Source organism: Palaemon carinicauda, chromosome 39 (genome assembly GCF_036898095.1).
Source record: "Palaemon carinicauda isolate YSFRI2023 chromosome 39, ASM3689809v2, whole genome shotgun sequence".
Lineage (NCBI taxonomy): Eukaryota > Metazoa > Arthropoda > Malacostraca > Decapoda > Palaemonidae > Palaemon > Palaemon carinicauda.
Genome location: NC_090763.1, coordinates 14,812,180 through 14,832,550, shown reverse-complemented (window position 1 = coordinate 14,832,550; position 20,371 = coordinate 14,812,180). Strand labels below are relative to the sequence as shown.

Genomic DNA, 20,371 nt, shown 5'->3' with positions numbered 1-20,371 from the left:
CTGGCGTTTCGAAAGAGAAACGGAATCGTCACGGCGCCGAGAACGAGAGGCAGTATCGTCCTGGCGCCGGGAGAGGGGGGAAGGAAATTCCTGGCAGCGTGCCGATGAAGAGGGTGTGCGTTGTCGTACGGCCGACGAAGTGCGCAGAGGTTTCTTGGGAGAGATACTGAAATCTCTCTTAGAAGAAGATCTCTTAACAGGCAAAGAGACGTCCTTACGTCTGACGGACTGAGAAGGGTGGCTGAAAGCTTCAACTAACGATGAAAGTTGTTCCTGCATAACAACCATGAAAGCTTTAGCAACCTCCGCTAGCTCTCGCGGTGCCGAAGACAGCAGTTGTCGTACGGCTTGACTGGGAGCACTGGCAGAAGAAGTAGGGAGTCTAGCAGGATTAACTGGGCTAAGGACTCTCTGTTTCGCCCTTTTAACAGGAACAACATCGAAATCGTCTTCCGAAGGATCAGGATCTCGGCTACTCGAACCGGGAGAGGGAGAGCGAGACTGCACGTCCCGGTTCCACCCTCTCTTCATTGGTCTTGATTCGTAACGCCAATTACGTCTGGGAGAACGATCAGGCGAAGACACAAACGTATCCGACACGCCTTTCCTACGGCGGTCAAGAGCAGCCTGGGAGATCGCAACAGGACTGTCTGAGGCGACGACTGACCGAGGATAAGCACCTCTCACCCCCTTTCGGCTTTCGACGTACCTTTTCCCTTGGTCCTGGGAGCTTGGTAGAGGTCTAGACCTAGGGGTATGACAGATTCGATCAGTCGCCACCTCCACTGCACTTTCACAAGCACTAATTTCACCTACACCCTAACCATTAAAGGCCTCCAACTGTGCTTTAATGGCCTCCAATTCAGCAGCTAATTTAGCATACCCAGGGTCCTCCGTAGGCACAGATCCTGTAGAAGGGGCAGGAGTCACTACATTCGGGGAAGGAATAACTTCCAAAGGGGTTACAAGCAAAGGGTCAATAGATAAATCTAAGCTAGGCTCACTAGCAGACTTTGACTTTGATTTAGCTCTTCTAACTCTATCAATCTCAAGTTTGCGCACATAGCGCTTCATAGCTAACCAATTATCATCACTTAAAACCTCGCATTCCTTGCACTTATTATCTAAAGCACATTCAAACCCCCTGCAACCCATACAGATAGTGTGAGGGTCAACCGAAACTTTCGGCAACCTCACCTTGCAAATATCATTCGCACAAATACGATAATGAATTTTCTCACTCATGATAATAAAGGAAAAAGACAAAAAAACAAAAAAAAAAAAACACGATTTCCAAATCCCAACACAGTGTACTTCACCAAAAACGAAGTCCAAAAAGGCGATGAAGGGAAAGCGATCCGAAAAAACTCTGAAAGGCGGACCAACGATGTTGTCGATCCGGCCGGCAGAGATAATCTGAGGAACAGAAAACGGGAATGATTCCAAGTACCACCCTGTAATGGTTGTTAACCATCTAACCACACAACCACCACAAGGCGGTTGCCGCGATTTTCGATTAAATTCTGCCGCAGTCGGAGACTCAGCTATATATATATAACTGCCAGGTAAGTTCTATTCATAAAATCTGAGACTAGGAGGGATAGTTCGGCCTAGCTCCATGGTGGCGCTAGTGTATACCTGGCATATAGATGCGATGGGCGCGAGTTTTGAATTTTTTGCCGGTCAGAAAGAATAAAGCTATTGTATATAACCAGCGGGTAAGTATGTTTAAAAATATAAGATTAAGAAAAAAAAATAGACAAATGGCCAGAAAGTTGGAGAGGGGAGAGAGACAAGTCTCTCTCCCCAAGCCAAAAGTAAAGTGAGGTTCACAGCCCAGGTGTGTGAGTAAGAAGGAGAGCTACTATACCCCACCCCCTGTTAACTAGTGGGTGGGTGGGTGGTTAACCCTTGCTAGAAGTCTAATAGCTCGTCTATCAGCTTTACCGAAAGTAATACCCCTATAAATAGCATGGGTTTGTATTTTAGTTACAGAACAAAAATAAATCAATAACTATCCAATGTCATCTTGCTCAACTTTCGACAGGTGTCACCTACATATGTTTTGCAGAATCCCTTTAGCAAGTAATTCAAATGTATTCATTAAAATATATTAACCATCAAATAAAAAAAAAATATGAAGCCCTTTGTAATATCCTTTGGGCAAGAGCATCAAAGGGGTAATACCTTGCAATCAGTGAATTTCTCGGTTAATCCACGTCCATAATGCTGACTTGACAGAACAAGCAGGAGGTTAAGTTTAAGTTACATGTTCGGATGATGTGACACTAAATTCTATAAAAACTACACTATATTGCTATACTTTTCAAAATACCTTACCTTCATGGTCAATATGGATAGGAAGGTCAAATACAAGGTCCAAAAAGTCACAAGCTGTACTTACCCTTTCATCTTCCTCAGTCTTCTTTTCAGATGAGCTACATTCTGATTCCTTAGATCCTATAATTTCTTTTCTAGGCAATGCCGATTTATCTTCAACATGGGTTTTTTCATTACCTAAAATATGCAAAATCATGAAAGGGTGTAAACTAGTATTCAAGCATTCTGAGCAATAGTTTCAAAGATAACCACAACAAATGCGTATTTCCTAAGCCAAGGAGGTTTATGTTTTCACCTCTGCCTGTTTTTCTGTCACCAGCCAAACTCAAAATGTTACAAATGAATTTTGATGTGAATTTCAGAATAGGTCAGAAATGAGCTAACTTAGGCGGTGACTGGATCACCATCTGGATCCAAGATTTTTAAAGGATTCTTGGCTCATTACTCAAAAAGTTATAGATAAATCTTTATGAAAATTTCATAATATGTCAGAAATGTGCTAACTTAGAAGTGATTAAGACTTTGGCAGAGATCCAGATTCAAGATATTTTTAAAAAGGATTATTTCTCCTCAAACAAATAATAGGGTATAGTAAAGGTCGAGATGGTATGCGAGAGGGAACTGAGCTGCCTTCGCAGAGGTCTGCGGTCTCTCAGTGCTTTTCTTTACTTGTTACTTACAATACACTTTTTCAAAATGTTTATAAAAAACTAAATTTCCAGTGTGAGATATATAATATAAAATGTTTAATCTGGAATGCCAGTAAGTATTTGAAACAATTACTTCATACAAACTTCAGTATACTGTACTGTACTGTATTCTCAAATAAGTGGTAGATTCTCAACCTTATAGAGTAATGAAATAATGCCAAAGGGCCTGTATCTCAACCAAATGCTATATGGTTCCAGACACTACAAAATAAAATGGTGCAATACCTAATAATACTATTTTCACTTCAGTAGTGTACAATACTGGGAAAAAGGTTTTAAGTGCTTCCCTGCTTTAGTGAAGAAATATTTTCATTAAATTATACCTATGAAGTATCATTATTATCATTATTATTAGCTAAACTGCAACCCTAGTTGGAAAACCAGGATAATATACACCCAATGGCTCCAATAGGGAAAAATAGCCAAGTGAGGAAAGGAAATAAGGAAATAAATAAACTACTGTACAAGAGAAGTAATAAACAATAAATATAAAAAATTTAATGAACAGTAACATTAAAATAAATCTATACAGTATACAGGTATATATATATATCATTAAAACTTCAAAAAAAACAAAAAGAAAGAGAAACAAAATAGCATAGTGTGCCCAAATGTACCATCAAGCAAGAGAGTCAACATAAGAAGCTACATTTGTGGTGGAAATGGGGGAGGGTGGGCTGTGGGACCATAGCGGTACCCGCCAAGCTCAGCTGAGTCCCTCGTCAATACATACATTCCATTTAGTATGGGTAGAAAAGGCTCTAGATATGATAAGCAGCTCTTCTACTGTACAAGGACACTCAACAATCAAATAAATGTTCTCCAGTCTTAGATAGGGACATAGCCTCTATACTAAATAGCCTTCAGTGTACTACGTGTAGTGCATTAATGGCATTACATGTAATTATGCATTTGAGCAATACTGTATCTTATTTTAATGTGAACCATTAAAGTTAAAATAGGTTATTCTTCTGTTACGATAAATGTTCAAACCATCAATCTACATGTTCAGAGCAATAACAGAAACATTTTAAACTTACATAAATCATACACCATTAGTGCCTAATAGAAAAAATGCTCAAATATGAGAAATCAAGACTAAGACAATGGAAAAGATCCTTTGGAATTCCTGGCTTAAATTTTCAAAACACATGACAACTTACTTTTTACTGCCGATTCCTTAACTTTCGGAGTATTCTCATTAACTTGATCTATTGCATCCCCATCAGGCGAATCAAAGGAAGGTACGTTCTTGGGGGGATTGTCTCCATTTGTACTACTTGCTAACTCTAAAATACGGGTCAAGTTAGCTTCTGCACGGGCTTGAGCACCTTTGCTTAGTCCAAAATCTGCAACCACAAAACATGTATGGAAAGCATAAATAATTAGTTCTTTCAAAAATGAAACTTTTTTTTCTATCATATAAATCAATCAATCATGCCAACAGATTCCATCTCATATGGTCCTATTCTTGTCTTCCAGAAAGATTGGCATCAATAACCTTAGATGTCAGGATGCCAGAAAACCTCAACTCAATCAATCAATCAATCAATCAACCTTCCAGAAAGAAGGGCAGATGTTCATAAGTGATGAAAGTAGGGCTAAATTATTTTCTAGGTTATTTTGTGAAGTATAAAAATCCAGAGTAATATTACACTTAATTTTCCAAAAGAGTAGGTTTCAAATAATCACTAAAGGGAAACATGGATGCTCAAAAACTGGGAAGTCAGCATCTTGAACCCTACGCTACAAGGTAGCGGATTAGCCATAAATAACTGTAAACAAGATTTGTTATCAGATATACATGCACACTTACTCTATTGTAACCTACATTTCAATGTTTGTTTTGCTGAGGATTACAGAATAAACTTTTCATAAGTTTGCTTTACTTTCTATTGTATTTCACAATAAACATCCAAAAAAATCTTTCTAATTTATATGAAGTAATTACATTATAGAATAATTATTAAGAATTATTCTTATATCATTTTACTCTAAATAGGTAAAGCACTGCGATTCTGTGCGTAAAAAATACGTTCATATTCATTGAAAAGTGATTATGGGATTCCGTAATAATTCAAAAATAGATTTTCATCAATATATATATATAAAACTACTCATCGGTAATGGACCTAATGTTATAAAGAAATGTAAAGAAAAGATTGTTTGTTTTCTTTGACACAAGAAGTATATTATATTGAATAATTATAAGGCATGAGAGAGAGAGAGAGAGAGAGAGAGAGAGAGAGAGAGAGAGAGAGAGAGAGAGAGAGAGAGAGAGAGAGAGAGAGAGAGAGAGAGAGAGAGAGAGAAATTTATGCTTACATACAGTACTTTGTAGTTGTACGGGTACGCACTATCATAATTAAAACAGTCTTTTAGTACTTTATTATTTGTATTTTAAATATACGTATTTTCTGTGTTATACTATATACTTCACAAAGCAGTACAGTGTAGTACAAATTTACAAATGAATATTTATAGTATTATATACTCTAACCCAAACACATTAAAGGAAACACATTAAAGGTACCGCACGCTTCAACTGATCAGGAGATTTCGTCGGATGTAACATTACAAAGGGCTGCTGCTACTGTGACGAAGCACAACAATAACAATAATGGCACCTGCCACCATACCTTCAGTACAAATAGCATTAAATAAAATAATCCAGTAAACTAACCATCTGCATTTTATTTAACATACTAAAACATTCTTGAAGTAGATAAATATGATGTTACTAATATAAAATTGGGTAATGAAACTATAACATAACTTTTACATTTACTTGAAACGTAGTGTAAACACAACACTAAGGTAGTATCTACGCAAACATGCATGCGCACGGCCACTTGTAAGTTTCTATTTTGATAATAACATACTTTAACCTCTTATATACAGCAATGTAAGGTGGTGAGGTAAATAAAACATTATATGCAATACGCTGATATTGATTTTATGTGAAACTAGACTGTTTGTTGTCTTCTGAATATAGTAGGCATCTTGAGTTAGGCTATGCTTACCCTAGGACAAAATTAAACTCTACGTATACATTTACAAAAACTACATATGAACAAAACTATATACAAACAGTCTTTTGGTCCCCATTGTGTCTGTTGGTTGGGGACTGTCTGTAGTGAAAGCACTATTCATATATTACAGTAATATACATTACAGTATCAGCGAGTATTATACAGTACAGTTTTGTTATTATACTAAATGATCAGGTATCTAGATCTATTCTTTCAGCTAACCACTTGGGTGATTCTCTTGGAACAATCTAGAGGCTGACTATACAAGGAGAAAATACATCAAGGATGACATCAACGATGACCTTCGATCAAAGGGATTAACCGGTGATGAAGTGTGGGACAGAGGTAGATGGAGAAAGCTGACCAAACATCAACTCAACATAAAAGTGGGAAAAGATGCTGACAAAGAAGAAGTGTTTTGTTATTATACTGTAAGTGTATAATGACTTCTCGATAAAATTTTAGTTCTGGTCAGGGCAACGACTAGTGTCTTGCAGTATATAACGTACTGCACTGTAGCCTTACAATGTTCAGTACATAACGTACACGTCTGCACATGGACAGTAATGCCTCACAACACAAAATTAATTTGTTCTGGAGTGGTTTTCGTTTCGTGAAAATTTTGTGTGACAAGTCACATATTACACAAAAATCACCTAATCTGTTCCAAACACAACAAAAACACCACATTAAATTCTATAATAAAGCTACAGTATAATCACAATGATACTTTACAGCCAAATAGATTTCAACCATTCATTATACCTATACTAACTGTTAATACCTGTAAATTAAGTAGTTACTAAAACATCATCACATCATCATAATGCAATAATAAATGGAAAATAATACAATACATACAGTAAAATACTGTACATAAACAAAATACACAGTACCATATGTACTGTATTATTATAGTTACCCTTACTATAGAGAGATTCACTTTCTATTGTGTAATCATTTGTTTTCTTACCTTTTTTTTTAATGAGTGACTATTTTATTCTTGGCCTAGCTGTCAAATCCATTTTCTTATCAAGAAACATTTTTCGCAATGATAGTCAAAAAAATCTTCGCATCTCATTTCGCAGCATGAAAATTTCGTAAGCAGATTCTTTCGTGAAGAGAGACATGACTGTACTGTACAATTACTACTTTGATTACAAACTATTCATACTGTGATAGAGACTAAGTAAAAACAATATTAGGCAGTACTTTACTTAAGTGTGTTAATTATCCAAGCATTATCCCACCCTAGGGCACCAAAGATACGCGAATTCATGCTTTTCACGCCTGTCTCTGTTATCTAACCCTCGTAAAGAGTGGGGGCTGACTGTATTAAAGATATAAAAACTCTAAATAGTCTACACGAGACATATATAAATCAAATATAAATACCTCTCTTGACATTCCCGGATGTACAGCCAAAAGCATAGATTCCCTGCCTCTGAAAGAAGAAGCATTTAACAGTAAAATACAATCAATAAAAAATTCCAGAGAAAACTTACATAAAATAATAATAGAAATGACAATCTCTAATCAATTAATGGAAACAAAATACAGGAGTGTACTGATTAGCAATTCATCTAAAATTGACTAAAAACTAATTATTATTATTAATATTACTTGCCAAGCTACAACCCTATTTGGAAAAGCAGGATGCTATAAGCACAGGGGCTCCAACAGGGAAAATAGCCCAGTGAGGAAAGGAAACAAGAAAAAATACATTATTTTAAGAACAGTAACATCAAAATAAATATCTCCTATATAAACTATAATACCTCTATTCAAGAACCTTTTAGTATTATCAACACACAGAAATACTGTTTTTGGATTTTTATTGTTAACATAAAATACATGTACAGTATATCACTATCATATACCCTCAATTGGTTCATAATATTTCTAAATTCTCACTGGGCTTGTCCAAACGTCTAGATTTTAAAATTAGAGAGGACACCAGATTAGTAAAGAAAAATCACAATTTCTTATAATTTCTATTTTCAAACCTGAGTCCTTTAGTAGTATGATAACTTTAGCAAATCTGAAACAGCCATTAAAATCTAATAAGCTAGTCTTAATGACTGGCAAATGGTAGGAACCAGCTATCTGTCAGTCAGCTATACACTCATTTTTGATCTTAGGCCTAGGACTTGGAGGGTGGTTGAGGCAGTAAGTACAACTTAAAGGACTTGAAAAAATGAAAATTGCTTTAAAAAAAAAATTCCTTCGGTAGAAGGATCTTCCTTAGAGGGGAGGAATCCCCTCTGAGCCAAAATTTGGCGTGTTTACCTTTCCCTAGAAATGTCACAGCACCTGGTCCTGTATGGGAGCGAAAGTGTTGACTACCGACAACCCATTTACAGTCTGAGCATCGAGATGGCACAGGCATTAGGTTTAGCCCATACAAAGAGAAATGGTAATCGGTCATAGGAGTGCCTATATCCTCGTACAGAATATGTTGTCCGAATGTATATGCATTAAAAAATGGGTTTGCATACATTCTACTTATTGCCCCCACATCTGGAAAGATGGGGAGATACCATTTATCAAATCTTCTTGGAAAAGAAAAGCTGCTCAGTTACAAAGCATACCTGCATCCAGCATCAGCTCCACCTTATAGTGGCCAAGACTGCTGCACCCTCCAGAGAAGGAGAATAAAAGAGGGGTAGAAGACTAGTGATTCTAACTTTCAATACAGACGCATGTTAAAATCACTACCTTGGATGAGATACAACTTGTCTCGTGAGAGAGCTACTTAGGGTAGTAAGCAACCACCACAGGAACAAGGGTAATAGCCAAGAACATATAAATATACTCCAACAAGAGATGGGAGGTAAAGGAAAACTGCATTAGTAGACTCCTGTCTAAATATCTAATCCACTGATAATTTGTACCAGAAAGTGAAGGAGAACGTATTGGCCTGATTGGTAACGTCTCTGCCTGGTGTTTGCCAGATGGGGGTTCGAGTCCTGCTCAGACTTGTTAGTGCCTTTAGTGTCTGCAACCCTACCATCCTTGTGAGCTAAGGTTTGAGGGGTTTGGGGGAGCCTATAGGTCTATCTGCAGAGTCATCAGCAGCCATTGCCTGGCCCTCCCTGGTCCTAGCTTGGATGGAGAGGGGGCTTGGGTGCTGATCATATAATATATATGGTCAGTCTCTAGGGCATTGTCCTGCTTGCTAGGGCAATGTCACTGTCCCTTGCCTCTGCCATTCTTGAGCGACCTTTAAAACTTTAAAACCTTGCCGGAACTGGATCTCTAACTCCTTCGCTAGAACAACTAATGGTCTCACAAAACTAGAAGGAGCAATTCTGGGATATCTTTCTCTTTTTCTCCAAGTGCTAAAAGTAAAATTTCGGAACTATGGCCAAAAGCGTTGAGTCCTTGAGACATCCTGCCTCGAGCACCCTTACACCCCACCACTGAAGGTGAGGCCGCATCCTCTGGAGATTCTGTTTCCCCCCACAGCTATGAAGACTAGGAGGAGGAGGAGGAAAACAACACCAAGGCTTCTTCCTCTTCCTAGTTGCTCCTGGCTCTGCAAGCAGAGCGGGTCAAGGTCTGAGCGATCACCAACAACGATGGTGCCAAGGAGTGAGAAACCATACGGGTTGCTCCAGAAGCCACAACAGTGGGGCACATTGTCACAGGATAAGGAGTAGGCACACTCACAAGGCCTCAGGACCCCGCCATGAGTGGGGGCCAGAAGCACAACTATACTCACAGTGGGAGGAGGAACCCGCTCCAAAACCCCTGGCACAGGAGTCGAGATGACAGACATGGAAAGGCGTGGGAAACACTGTGGTTGGGCCAGAGATCAGGATAACCCTTACCTTTACTTTTACACCAACTTATAGGATACACGGCTCTCTAAGCTGGCACCTTGCCTGCTGGGCCATGAGCTACTTTATTAGACTTAACCAGACTTTTTTGGCTTAAGAGAGAACCACCATGCTGTTCACCACTGGCTTCACCTGGGACACTTGCACAGGGGGAACCTGGAGAGAAGTAACAATGGTTTCTAGCTCCCTCAACAAAGTCATCGAGGGCTTACCTGAAAAGCATAAGGAAGCAAAGACTTCCTTAGGTCAAACTCCTCGTCAACAGCATTCACGGGCAAAGAGATGCTTCCAGCTTTAAAAAGGATGTGGCAAATACCAGGGATTTCCCATACACTAACAAAACCTGTAAAACTTACTGATGTAGATCTAAGGGCAGCATAAACTTGGGGACCAATTCGGGGTGTACGCACAGAGGTGGCAGCAGCGGTCACACTACTCAAGGAGACCAAATCAGCATAACATTTCAGTGGAGTCTTCTTGGGTGTTGTCCGGCAGACCCCAACGAACTCTTGGCACACTTCTTCCCTTCAGGACATGTGCCTGACACTGCACCAGAAGCCGCAACCTACACTCAAGAGCATGGGGATGATTGTGAACAATCACGCTCACTACAAGGCACACAAAGGGAGAGTGGATCTATAGCAGGTTTAGCCTTAAACATGTAGTAGCATCCGTCCTTACCCTGCCAAACACAAACATTTTGCTTCCCTTTTATCACTATACAACTGCAATCACTTCCAGAAATAGAAAAAAATTATAAGTTTTTGTAAGGAAGCGACTGTACATATGCACGCCTCAGCAGCCAAATAAAAAAAAAAGCTCTCCAGCCGGAAAGGGGCACTCGCCCCACATCCTTGCCAGCTGAATAACCAATTATTATCAAACTCTGACGACCTACACCAGCTCGAACAGAATAAATCTACCTTATTAACGGATGAGGGTCTGTATGCCACGTTGGAACAAAAGTGTTTTTCTTGTTTTATAACCTTTGCGCATAACTTAAAATCTATATCTAGACGGGCATCATTTCACGGATTATTTATCTATTTCATAGAGGTCTCATTATAAGTGCATAACTGTGGTATCATTATCAATACTGACACAGTTTTGTGTCCTCAGCTAAGTTGTTAACTTTGCTTTTCACCCAGAGAGCAGATTGATTATTGGAAAACAAAAGAGCAAACAAGATCCAACCCTGGGGCACTCCTTTAACTCTATTAATATTTTGTCATTGAAAGAATGGCCCATTGATGACAACTCTTTCTGTTAGGTACAGTTAGACACAGGAATTCATGCCACACCTTGCTCAGAGGAAATGCACCCTGTCACACCATTCCAAACAGTCTCCAAGTTCATATACATTACAAAGTCTTTAATTTTGCCCTTCATCTTTCACACAGAAAAAAATTAAATGACTAATAAGAAATCTGGATAAAGTATATAATTTGCTCTGCTTTTATCATACGTATCCAACATGTTAGGGGAAGCTTGAAAGGTTGGTTAAGAACAAATTAAGGCTAAAAATCTATCAAGATAATTTAGAGCTAAGTTGTTTGGTTTTACATGCATGTCTCAATGTTGTCTGCTGTGATAAATTATAGCATTTTATAGAACTAAAGGAAGGCTCATATCTCTTAACATTATTCTCACTGGGAAATCTTTAACATTAATGTTAGATTTTATAGTTTCAAATTCTTCAATGGTTTTTATCTATCTAAAAGAGATGTGAAAAAGTCAGATGTAAGAAAAATTTATTCTCCTTTGATCACCTTGCTCAGGAAATTGAAACTTGTTTTGGCTGAACAATGATGACTATCAAATTTCAGTTTATTCCTTTATTTGATTTTCCTCTTCTTACCAGAAATAATCAGGGACATTTTTTATTCGCTGCTCTTTACCTTCACACCTTGTTGAGCTCTAACACAGGAGCTCCAGTGTGGATGGCATAAATCTTTGAAATGGAGTCTTTTGATTCAAGTTTCTTAATTTTCCTCATCAATATTTCTTGATACTTCCATTTTTTATGAAAATTCATCCATTAGTCTTTTTATATACATATAAGGAAATTTTGAGTGCACTTTCCCTGTTTTTTGAGATTTAAAGGCTACTCATGTATAGCAGAGGAGAGGGACAGGACAACGTCTTAGAAACTGACCATACAGTACATACATATGATTAGCACCCAAGCCCCCTTTCCATCAATATAGGCCAAGGGAGTGCTAGGCAATGGCTGCTGAAAACTCCTCAGCACCTGGACCTATAAGCTCCCCCAACCACACCCCACCCCACCCCCCACCCCCCGTCCCTAGATCACACGGATGGTGAGGTTGCTGACTCTGGTAGAACCTATCAAGTTTGAGCGACTCTCAAACTCCCATCCGACATATTGCTAGTTAGGGACGTTTCCAATAGCCTACCACATCCCTAATTAACTTCAATTTTACTACAGATTTGCAGCCCAACTCCTGACCTCCATCTTTATATTTGGAATCTTGATATTTAAAAAGCCCCCTTGGTCTCTTCAGGTTCCTTCATATGGTCAGCACTGCAGCAGTTCAGTGACCTCCCCTGGAAGTTACTTTACAAGCCCAGTTGACTCTTTCACATCTGTATCAGTCTCCAAACAAAGGGATTTTGCCACGACCAAGAACACAGAGGAACTTTGTGAAAATGTACCAATTCACAGGACCTGCTGTTATTTTTCATTTATAGTAGATTATGGTGTCAAACTTGGCAACTTAAAAATAATGGATTTGTATATAAAATCTTCAAAACTACATATTTTCATAATGCCCATCATAAAAATTAAAAGGATATTATGTGACTGTGGGTTTTATTTTAAAAAAATATGGTTATTTCTGTTAATGACTAGAAAATATAATTTCTTACTGATGGTAACTGATAGAGAACCAAAATTACAAACTTCCTCAAACAGTTCTACATAAAATTTTCAAATTATGCGCAGCACTGGTCTCAACCCATCTGAAATAAAATTCAGTACTTTTTGAATCCCCCATTTCCAAGATATTGTTAATTTCTTTTCAAACGTGAAGCTGAAAGTTGTATATATACTGCTAATAAAATTACAAACTCAAACTTACAGTTAACCTCTTCTTGGATACCAATAAGTTCTCTTCATTTTGCATGGCCTGAAAAAAATTGATTTAAAAAATAATTTCATACCCTTTACTTAAAACTAAAAAAAAATGATCAAGAGTTCATGTTCAGAAATAAAGCGTGACCAATTGTTGTTTTCTATTATGCACTGTCATGTACAACATACTGTGAAGTCATTGGCCAATTTCCAGATAAGTTAAGACCAGGATCCTTTTTGAGTCGCTGGTTATACCACTTAACTTTAAAGGTCCTGACATCAGTGATGGATACAACCCTCTACTCTAGTGTCTCTCTTGTGGTGACCTTTAGTCTGATTCCTCCAGTTCCCAAGTCATCCAATCAAAGAGGTACGTGCATGTTATTCCAAACTTACCCAGCTTGCTATGCATACCCCATTTATAACTTAATTATTATTTTACGAGATTCTTAATTTAAAACCAGATTAGCTTAAACTTAACAAAAACTATTTGTTCATAACTCAGGGTTGGAAATCAGAGAAAGGCATAGTTTAAGAGGTGTGACAATCATATGGGAAAAGACCAACTACAGAATGGGTTAATAGTAAGACCTTTACAGCCATGATCCAGATATTAGATTTATGCACAACAAATGTTTATAAGATTATACTTTTCCAAGCAACATAAAAATTAACATGCATGTTAATTTTGATATTTCACTGAAGAATACTCCTACATAATGTTCACATTGGAAATAAAATATTTGCAAGATCATTTGTATTTTTTGTAGTTCTAAAAACTTAGGTCATTTATGTTAAATTCTTCAGCATGAGATGACCAGGCTGAAGAATACTCCTATATAGAGATCAAAGGTTTGTATTGTATTCTCTACATGACTAGACAAAGATCTCCTGTACCTATATCATAACATATATCTAAAATGCATCATAATAACAATTCATAACTCATTAACAAATATAAAAAATTAAAAAGTAATCTGTACAAACCTAAGTCCTTTAAAATAGGGAATATCTTGCGCAGGGATGGAATACCTGTTGAATTCACTAACGAGGTGGCTAACGACAGGTAGTGAGAGCGGGCGAGTAGCCCCACACAGTCTCCTGTCAAAGACTTCATTTTGATCATCTAGCTTTGGACTGAGAGGGAAGTTTAACTTTAAAGGATTGAGGTTTGTACAGCTAGAATAATACAATTTATTCTTTAAATTTGTTTTTTGTTCCAATGCATATGAAAATCTTTTGTCTTTTAAAATAAAGATTACTCACTTACTGGTGGAGATAGCCTAATCCCCATAGAACCAAAGTGGTTGGTTATTTTTGTTCCATTGAAGACAGGCCTTGTTTAGTCCCTCTTTTAAAAGACTATGTTTTGTATAGTTATTAAAAATACAAATTACTTTTAAATCAGGGAATCAAGTATTGAAGCATAGTTTAACGAATTACTGTATCTCCATTTTCCTTTTAGGGTAATATTACAGTGTCCTGAACTATCTCACTATGTCAAGTTTGTAACAATGACATTTACATTAACATTTTTCATAATTGGTAGTTTTTAAATTACATTGCATTTTATATTAACCATCATGTTCTTCTATTTGTCTGATTTTCTATTAACCATCATTTTCTTATGTTTACCTGCAAGATATTTCTTTAGATGAGTATCTCATAAGTTGATGGGTATTTTCTAGTTTTAAAGATGATACTCTTCTCTCTGTTCTGAGAAAAAGGAACCTCAACAAATTATGGTTTTAACAAAATTGGGTTGGGCATCTTATTCTTCATGTTTTCCTAGTTTCATAAAACTAAAGTCTTTTACTATATATGACTGAAGTATTAGGAAAGAAGGAGTCTTCAGATATTTCCATTACCTACCATTTAGTGGTCGTTAACATTGAAAAAAACTTTTATTTCAGAAGATAACAGATAAAAATTCTTCCATGTATATTTTTGTGCCTATCACTAAATTATACTTAAAAGATAGGTAAAGATTTAAGTTATGGGCCAAACTGGGCTTATGCAGTAAAATGACAATTTTGGAAATAATTTGTATTTTTCCTAACGATACAAACCTTTAGCTATTTATAGAGGTGTTACTTTCGGCGAAGCTGAAAGGACGAGCCATTAGAATTTGGCAAGCGTTAACCAGCCATCCCGCTAGTTAGCGGGGGGAGGGGGGTAGTACCTACCCCTCTCACTCACACACTTGTGACTGTGTTTCCCTTTGCTTGTTGGTAGGACTTCACAGGGGCCTGGGTTGGCAGGCAAGTCTGTATAAATAGCTAAAGGTTTGTATCGTTAAGAAAAATAAAAATTATTTCCAAAATTGTCATTTGTTTAATAAGTGGAATACAAACCTACAATATTTATAGGGGTAAGACTCACCCGTTAAGAGGGTGGACATCTCTGCCAATCTGGCTTTTTGGCTTTACCCGGAGATTCCTCTTTTGTGTGTGTTAGCACCAAAAAAAAGAAAACCCTAACACTTAGCTAACCTTGCAATGCAAGATCTGCAGCCTAAGCAAGCTGTGTGTGTAGAGATACTAGCAATGTGACTGTCATGGTAAGATTTCTTCCGAGTCATAGAGTTATTAGAAGTCACCAAGACATTCCCAATACCACCCCGTCAGGGTATGGGGACATAACAGTATTAACACAATACTAGGATACACAAGGCAGCAATTGTTTACCTGCAGTGGTTTGAAGTCAGCTGTACAGAGGACCCTGGAAGCTGATTTTACCAAGAGAGGGGAGGATGAAGAAAAGAAAAGAGCCAGTCATTCCTTTACATTCACTCAGACTAAAACCAGGTAACCAATGCCCTCAACATTCTGCTACTTGTCCATTAAGGAGCTTGAGGTATTAAACCAGATGTTGTGCAGCCACCCAGGACTGATAGAGAATGTATCGAGTTGCTGAGGGTCACGTCTTGCAAGTAATGGGGGGTAAACGTCGTCTGACGTTTCCACACACCCGCATGTAGAACCTGCGTCCCAAAGTAGTTACGCTTGAAGACCTGAGACGTAGCAATGCCCCTGATGTCATGAGCTATGGATCGACGTGTTTGAGGAGGATCTGGATTCAGTGTTCAGTCAGCGAATCCATGCTGAAATCGTGTTTTTAGTGATCCTCCTCTTAGTCCTCCCTGTGCTGACGAAAAGCAGAGGCATCCGAGGACGAGCTGCTGCTGTTTTCTTGAGGTAGAGCCTCAAACTCCTTACTGGGCATAGTAACAGATGATCCGGGTCGTCGGTTAGGGAACGAAGATTCGTTATCAGGAAGGAGTCGAATCTTGGATCGGCTACCCCCGGATTTTGAGTCTTAGCTACGAACTCCAGAACGAAGCTGAAGTTCACCTTTCCCCATCCCCTTGAATGGGCGATGTCATACGAGAGACCATGAAGTTCACCGACTCTCTTGGTTGAAGCCAAAGTGAGTAGGAACACGGTCTTCCATGTGAGGTGGCGATCTGTTGCCTGGCGTAATGGTTTGTAGGGAGGTCCTTTAAGGAACCGAAGAACCTCAACCATGTTCCAAGGAGGAAGCCTCACTTCTGACTGGGGACAGGTAAGTTCATAACGCTGTATTAGAAGTGAAAGTTACAGCGAAAAGGTAATGTCCACTCCTTTCAGTCTAAAGGCAAGACTCAAGGTTGAGCGATAGCCTTTTACTGCCGAGACTGAGAGGAGCATTTCCACTCGCAGATATACGAAGAGCTCCGCTATTGCTGGAATAGTGGCATCAAGTATAGAGATATCCCTTCAACGACACTAAGCACAGAAGACATTCCACTTCACCTGGTAGACTGCGGCTGATATCTTTCGCATATGTCCAAATATCCTTTTTGCAAGAAAAGCCTCTCTGAGAGAGGAGATGCTAGATAATCTCCAGGCGTGGAGTCGAAGCGAAGCTAAGGCTTTGTTGTGGATGTTGGCTTGTGGTTTTCTGAGTAGATCATGTTGTGGAGGAAGTTCTCTTGGAAGCTTCGTCAGGAGTTGCAGAAGGTCTGGGAACCATTCTGCGTGATGCCATAGCGGAGCTATAAGGGTCATTTAGAGATTGACCGATGTTCTGGTCTTGTTGAGCACTCTTCTCATCAGACAGAATGGGGGAAATGCACAAACGCCGATGGTATCCCACCGTTGTTGGAATGCATCTTGCCAGAGCCTTGGGGTCCGGGACTGGAGAGCACAACAAGGGGAGCCTTTAGTTCAGGGCCGTCGCGAACAGATCCACTGTCGAAGAACCAAACAAAGTCAGGACTTTGTTGGCTACTGGATGATCCAAAGACCATTCGGAACCCAATATCTGAGTCGCTCTGCTCAGGCTGTCCCCGACTACATTCCTTTGGCTAGGAATGAAGTGAGCTGACAGTGTTACCACATGGACTTCTGCCCATCTCAGTATTTCTACTGCCAGATGGGATAGGGGCTGGAAAAAAGTACCACCTTACTTGTTGATGTAAGCCATAACTGTGGTGTTGTCACTCATCACCACCACTGAGTGACCTGCCAGAAACTGTTGAAGGGCCAGGAGGGCGGCCCTCATCTCCAAGAGATTGATGTGCTGGTACTTATCAAACTCTGACCATAGAGCTGAGGTAGTGTAGTGCAGCATGTGGGCCCCTACCCTTCCTTTGAATGTGGTAACGGTGAATGATGGGAAGAGACTTCTCCTTCCCTGGACGAAGAGCCAAAGCTCAAGGAGATGATGGTCTGGTCGGCTGCCTACCTCGCAACTTGTGGAATTTGTCAGTGTTGGTGAATAGGGGACTGATTGCGCCGCTGTTGCTCTATGGGAGAATGTTCCCATGCAAATACCTGATGAGAGGTACGCTGTCGTTCGTTCAGCTATCGGCGAGAGGGCGATCCGTGAGCCGCGAATCAACGAGCTGGCGAACGACAAGTTGGCGAGTGGTGAGCTGACGAACAGCACTGGGCCGCAGAACGGCGTGACGGAGAACGGCGTCAATCTGTAGCCTTACTCTCCTATGAAGGGGAGTGATGAGTCATCGGAGTGTGATGAGAGGGCAGGTGAGCAACCAGAGGATGCTGGTGAGCTGGCGAGGGCTGAAGAGATGGAGGAACGTCAGCTACCGAGGCCCGACGAGCAGGAGACTGATGTGCTGTTGCCAATCAGTGAGTGGGCGATTGGTGAACCGGGGATTGATGAGCTGGCGAACGGCAAGCTGGCAATCGGTGCTGGGCTGAAGAACAGCGGGTTGGTGAACGGCAAGTTAGCGATCAGCGAGTAGCCAAATGAAGATCCTTGGATGGACAATCACCAGCAGGGGAGGATCGCGCCCGAAACCTCGATGGCGGATCACGAACCGGGGTTCGTTGATAAGCAAGGAAGTCTAGAGAAACAGGCGAAAGTCAAGAACCAGATGAGCTAGGAAGATCCTCCGAAGAGGAGCGCTGTGAAGACGAAGCAGACGAGCCAAAATAGTCGTCTTTTCACCGAAGGCGAAGGAGCGCAACTGAGGCAAATAGGAGGGAGAGTTCAGCAAGGGCGGCAACCACGACGACAAGCCTCCCCAGGGGCAGGCAGAGCAGCAGGCAGATAAGCAGCAGGCCTCCGACAGAGGAGTCTCTATGAGTGGTATCTCTCACGAATCAAAGAGGTGGTCACTTGTAAGAGACTCATGCCTTGGACTTTGCTGCACCCCCAAAGGATCGGGAGGGGAGTCGCAATCCTCGGTGGCGGCTAAAGAAGCAAAGGAAGAGGCAGGAAGGGAGTCCGCTGGCTGGGCAGCAGACGAAGCCTCAAAGACAACCATTTTGACCAGGGCCAAAGGGTACACCTCTGACTCGGACGAACGCTGCAATCCCACACCTAGCTGAAGCAACTGCAACAACACTTCCTTGGAAGGTGGACCAATCAAACCCATTGACAGCCACCCCTGAGAAAAGAGAGAAAGAGACAAGGTCTCCCTTGGGGGAGAGGCAGGGCCGCTTCACTAGGGGAGGCAACAGCATCTCCCAAGGACCGACTTTGACCAGGAGTTAAGGGGCCTGCCCTACTACTTGACAGAGCCCCTGAGGGGACCGCTCGAGTAGAAGCTTCAGAGGAAATATGGGGGTGGAAAAAGAGGCTTTGGATTTCTTCCGCTTTGAAGAAACCTTTGAACGAGAAGAGTTCCTTCTAGACTTCTTCCGCCGTCGCCCAAACATTTCCCACTGGGAGGCAGATCACTCCCGACACTCAACACACTTACTATCCACATCATACCATTACCCCCTACCAGGAGAACACAAACGGTGAGGATTAGTATCTTCAGAAGACATGAAAGTACCACAAGAGCGGCCCTTGTGTCCAGGGCAGGTACGTTGACCGGCAGGCAACGGCACACACACACACACAAAATGAAAGAAAAAGCACAAAAAGATTAACAATGGCAGTCCAAATGGAGAGAAAGAAGAGCGGTAACAACCATTTTCCATCCGAGCCAAAAGCAAAGTGAAGCATAGTCACAGGTGTATGAGTAAGAGGGGTAGGTACTAACCACCCACTATAATGGCTCGTCCCTTCAGCTTTGCCAAAAGTAATATGGTACCCCTATAAATAGCGAAGGTTTGTATTACAGTTACAGAACAAACATACAATTCTACAACAATAGAAACTTAATATTCGTAATTCTATTAAGATTGTACCAAGCGCTAAAAGCAGAGCTTGACATCAGTCATTCTCCTCCCTCAAAAATGTCAGTACATAAATTCAATTAGGACAGAAGTAATGAGAGAAAAACAATCATATTAGTTAAAAAGCCTAACTTAGTTTTGATCAACTATTAAGGGCATATTAATGAGTTAATATTGATTAGCTGATCTTTTAAATCTTCCAACCAAAAGAAAGGTGCTAAGACTCTAGGGAGACCAATATTTCCTGATTCTTCTTGAACAATTTCATTCTGAAAATACAAAACTTCCCATATCTGACAAAATAAAAAACACTCACCTTTTCCCTATCTTTATATTTCTGGACTTCTGCTCTCATAACACCTGCATTCTTCTTTCCCTTTGTGACCTGTAAGAAATAAAAATCCTTAAAATATTTCACTGATATAATTCAGCAATCTAACAACATATAACCAGGAAGAATCTGTATGGACAGTTACTTTTTTCAACAAAATATAGTAAAGGCATTAAAATAATCTAACAAAATTATATGGGATACTTTCTTGATCAAGTCAGTAATTCAGAAAAAAATAACTTTCTGGGCGAGAGACCCGTGCCGCCCAGTGAAATGCTCCTTTAACATCATTTCTAAGGTAAAAACTGCTATGAATTTACCAGAGAAAAATTTGTATAGGAATGCTAGGTTGAACCCAGCTCGCTCACCTTAATAAGGTGTCGG

The 20,371-nt window shown here is 39.9% G+C and overlaps 1 protein-coding gene across 3 annotated transcripts in view; it reads right to left on the bottom strand.

Annotated features, from left to right (window-relative positions):
- The window catches only part of LOC137631022 (uncharacterized), a 133,249-nt gene that overhangs the window by 86,799 nt on the left and 26,079 nt on the right, over window positions 1–20,371 (bottom strand). For 2 of the 3 annotated variants that reach the window (XM_068362576.1, XM_068362577.1), the window contains exons 3-7: window positions 19,973–20,041; window positions 13,026–13,073; window positions 7,478–7,526; window positions 4,214–4,399; window positions 2,405–2,517 (exon numbers count right to left, since the gene is read on the bottom strand). In XM_068362576.1, coding sequence (XP_068218677.1) covers window positions 2,405–2,517; window positions 4,214–4,399; window positions 7,478–7,526; window positions 13,026–13,073; window positions 19,973–20,041 — 465 coding nt within the window. The remainder of the gene's footprint in view (window positions 1–2,404; window positions 2,518–4,213; window positions 4,400–7,477; window positions 7,527–13,025; window positions 13,074–19,972; window positions 20,042–20,371) is intronic. The other variant, XM_068362578.1, reaches the window with a different exon arrangement.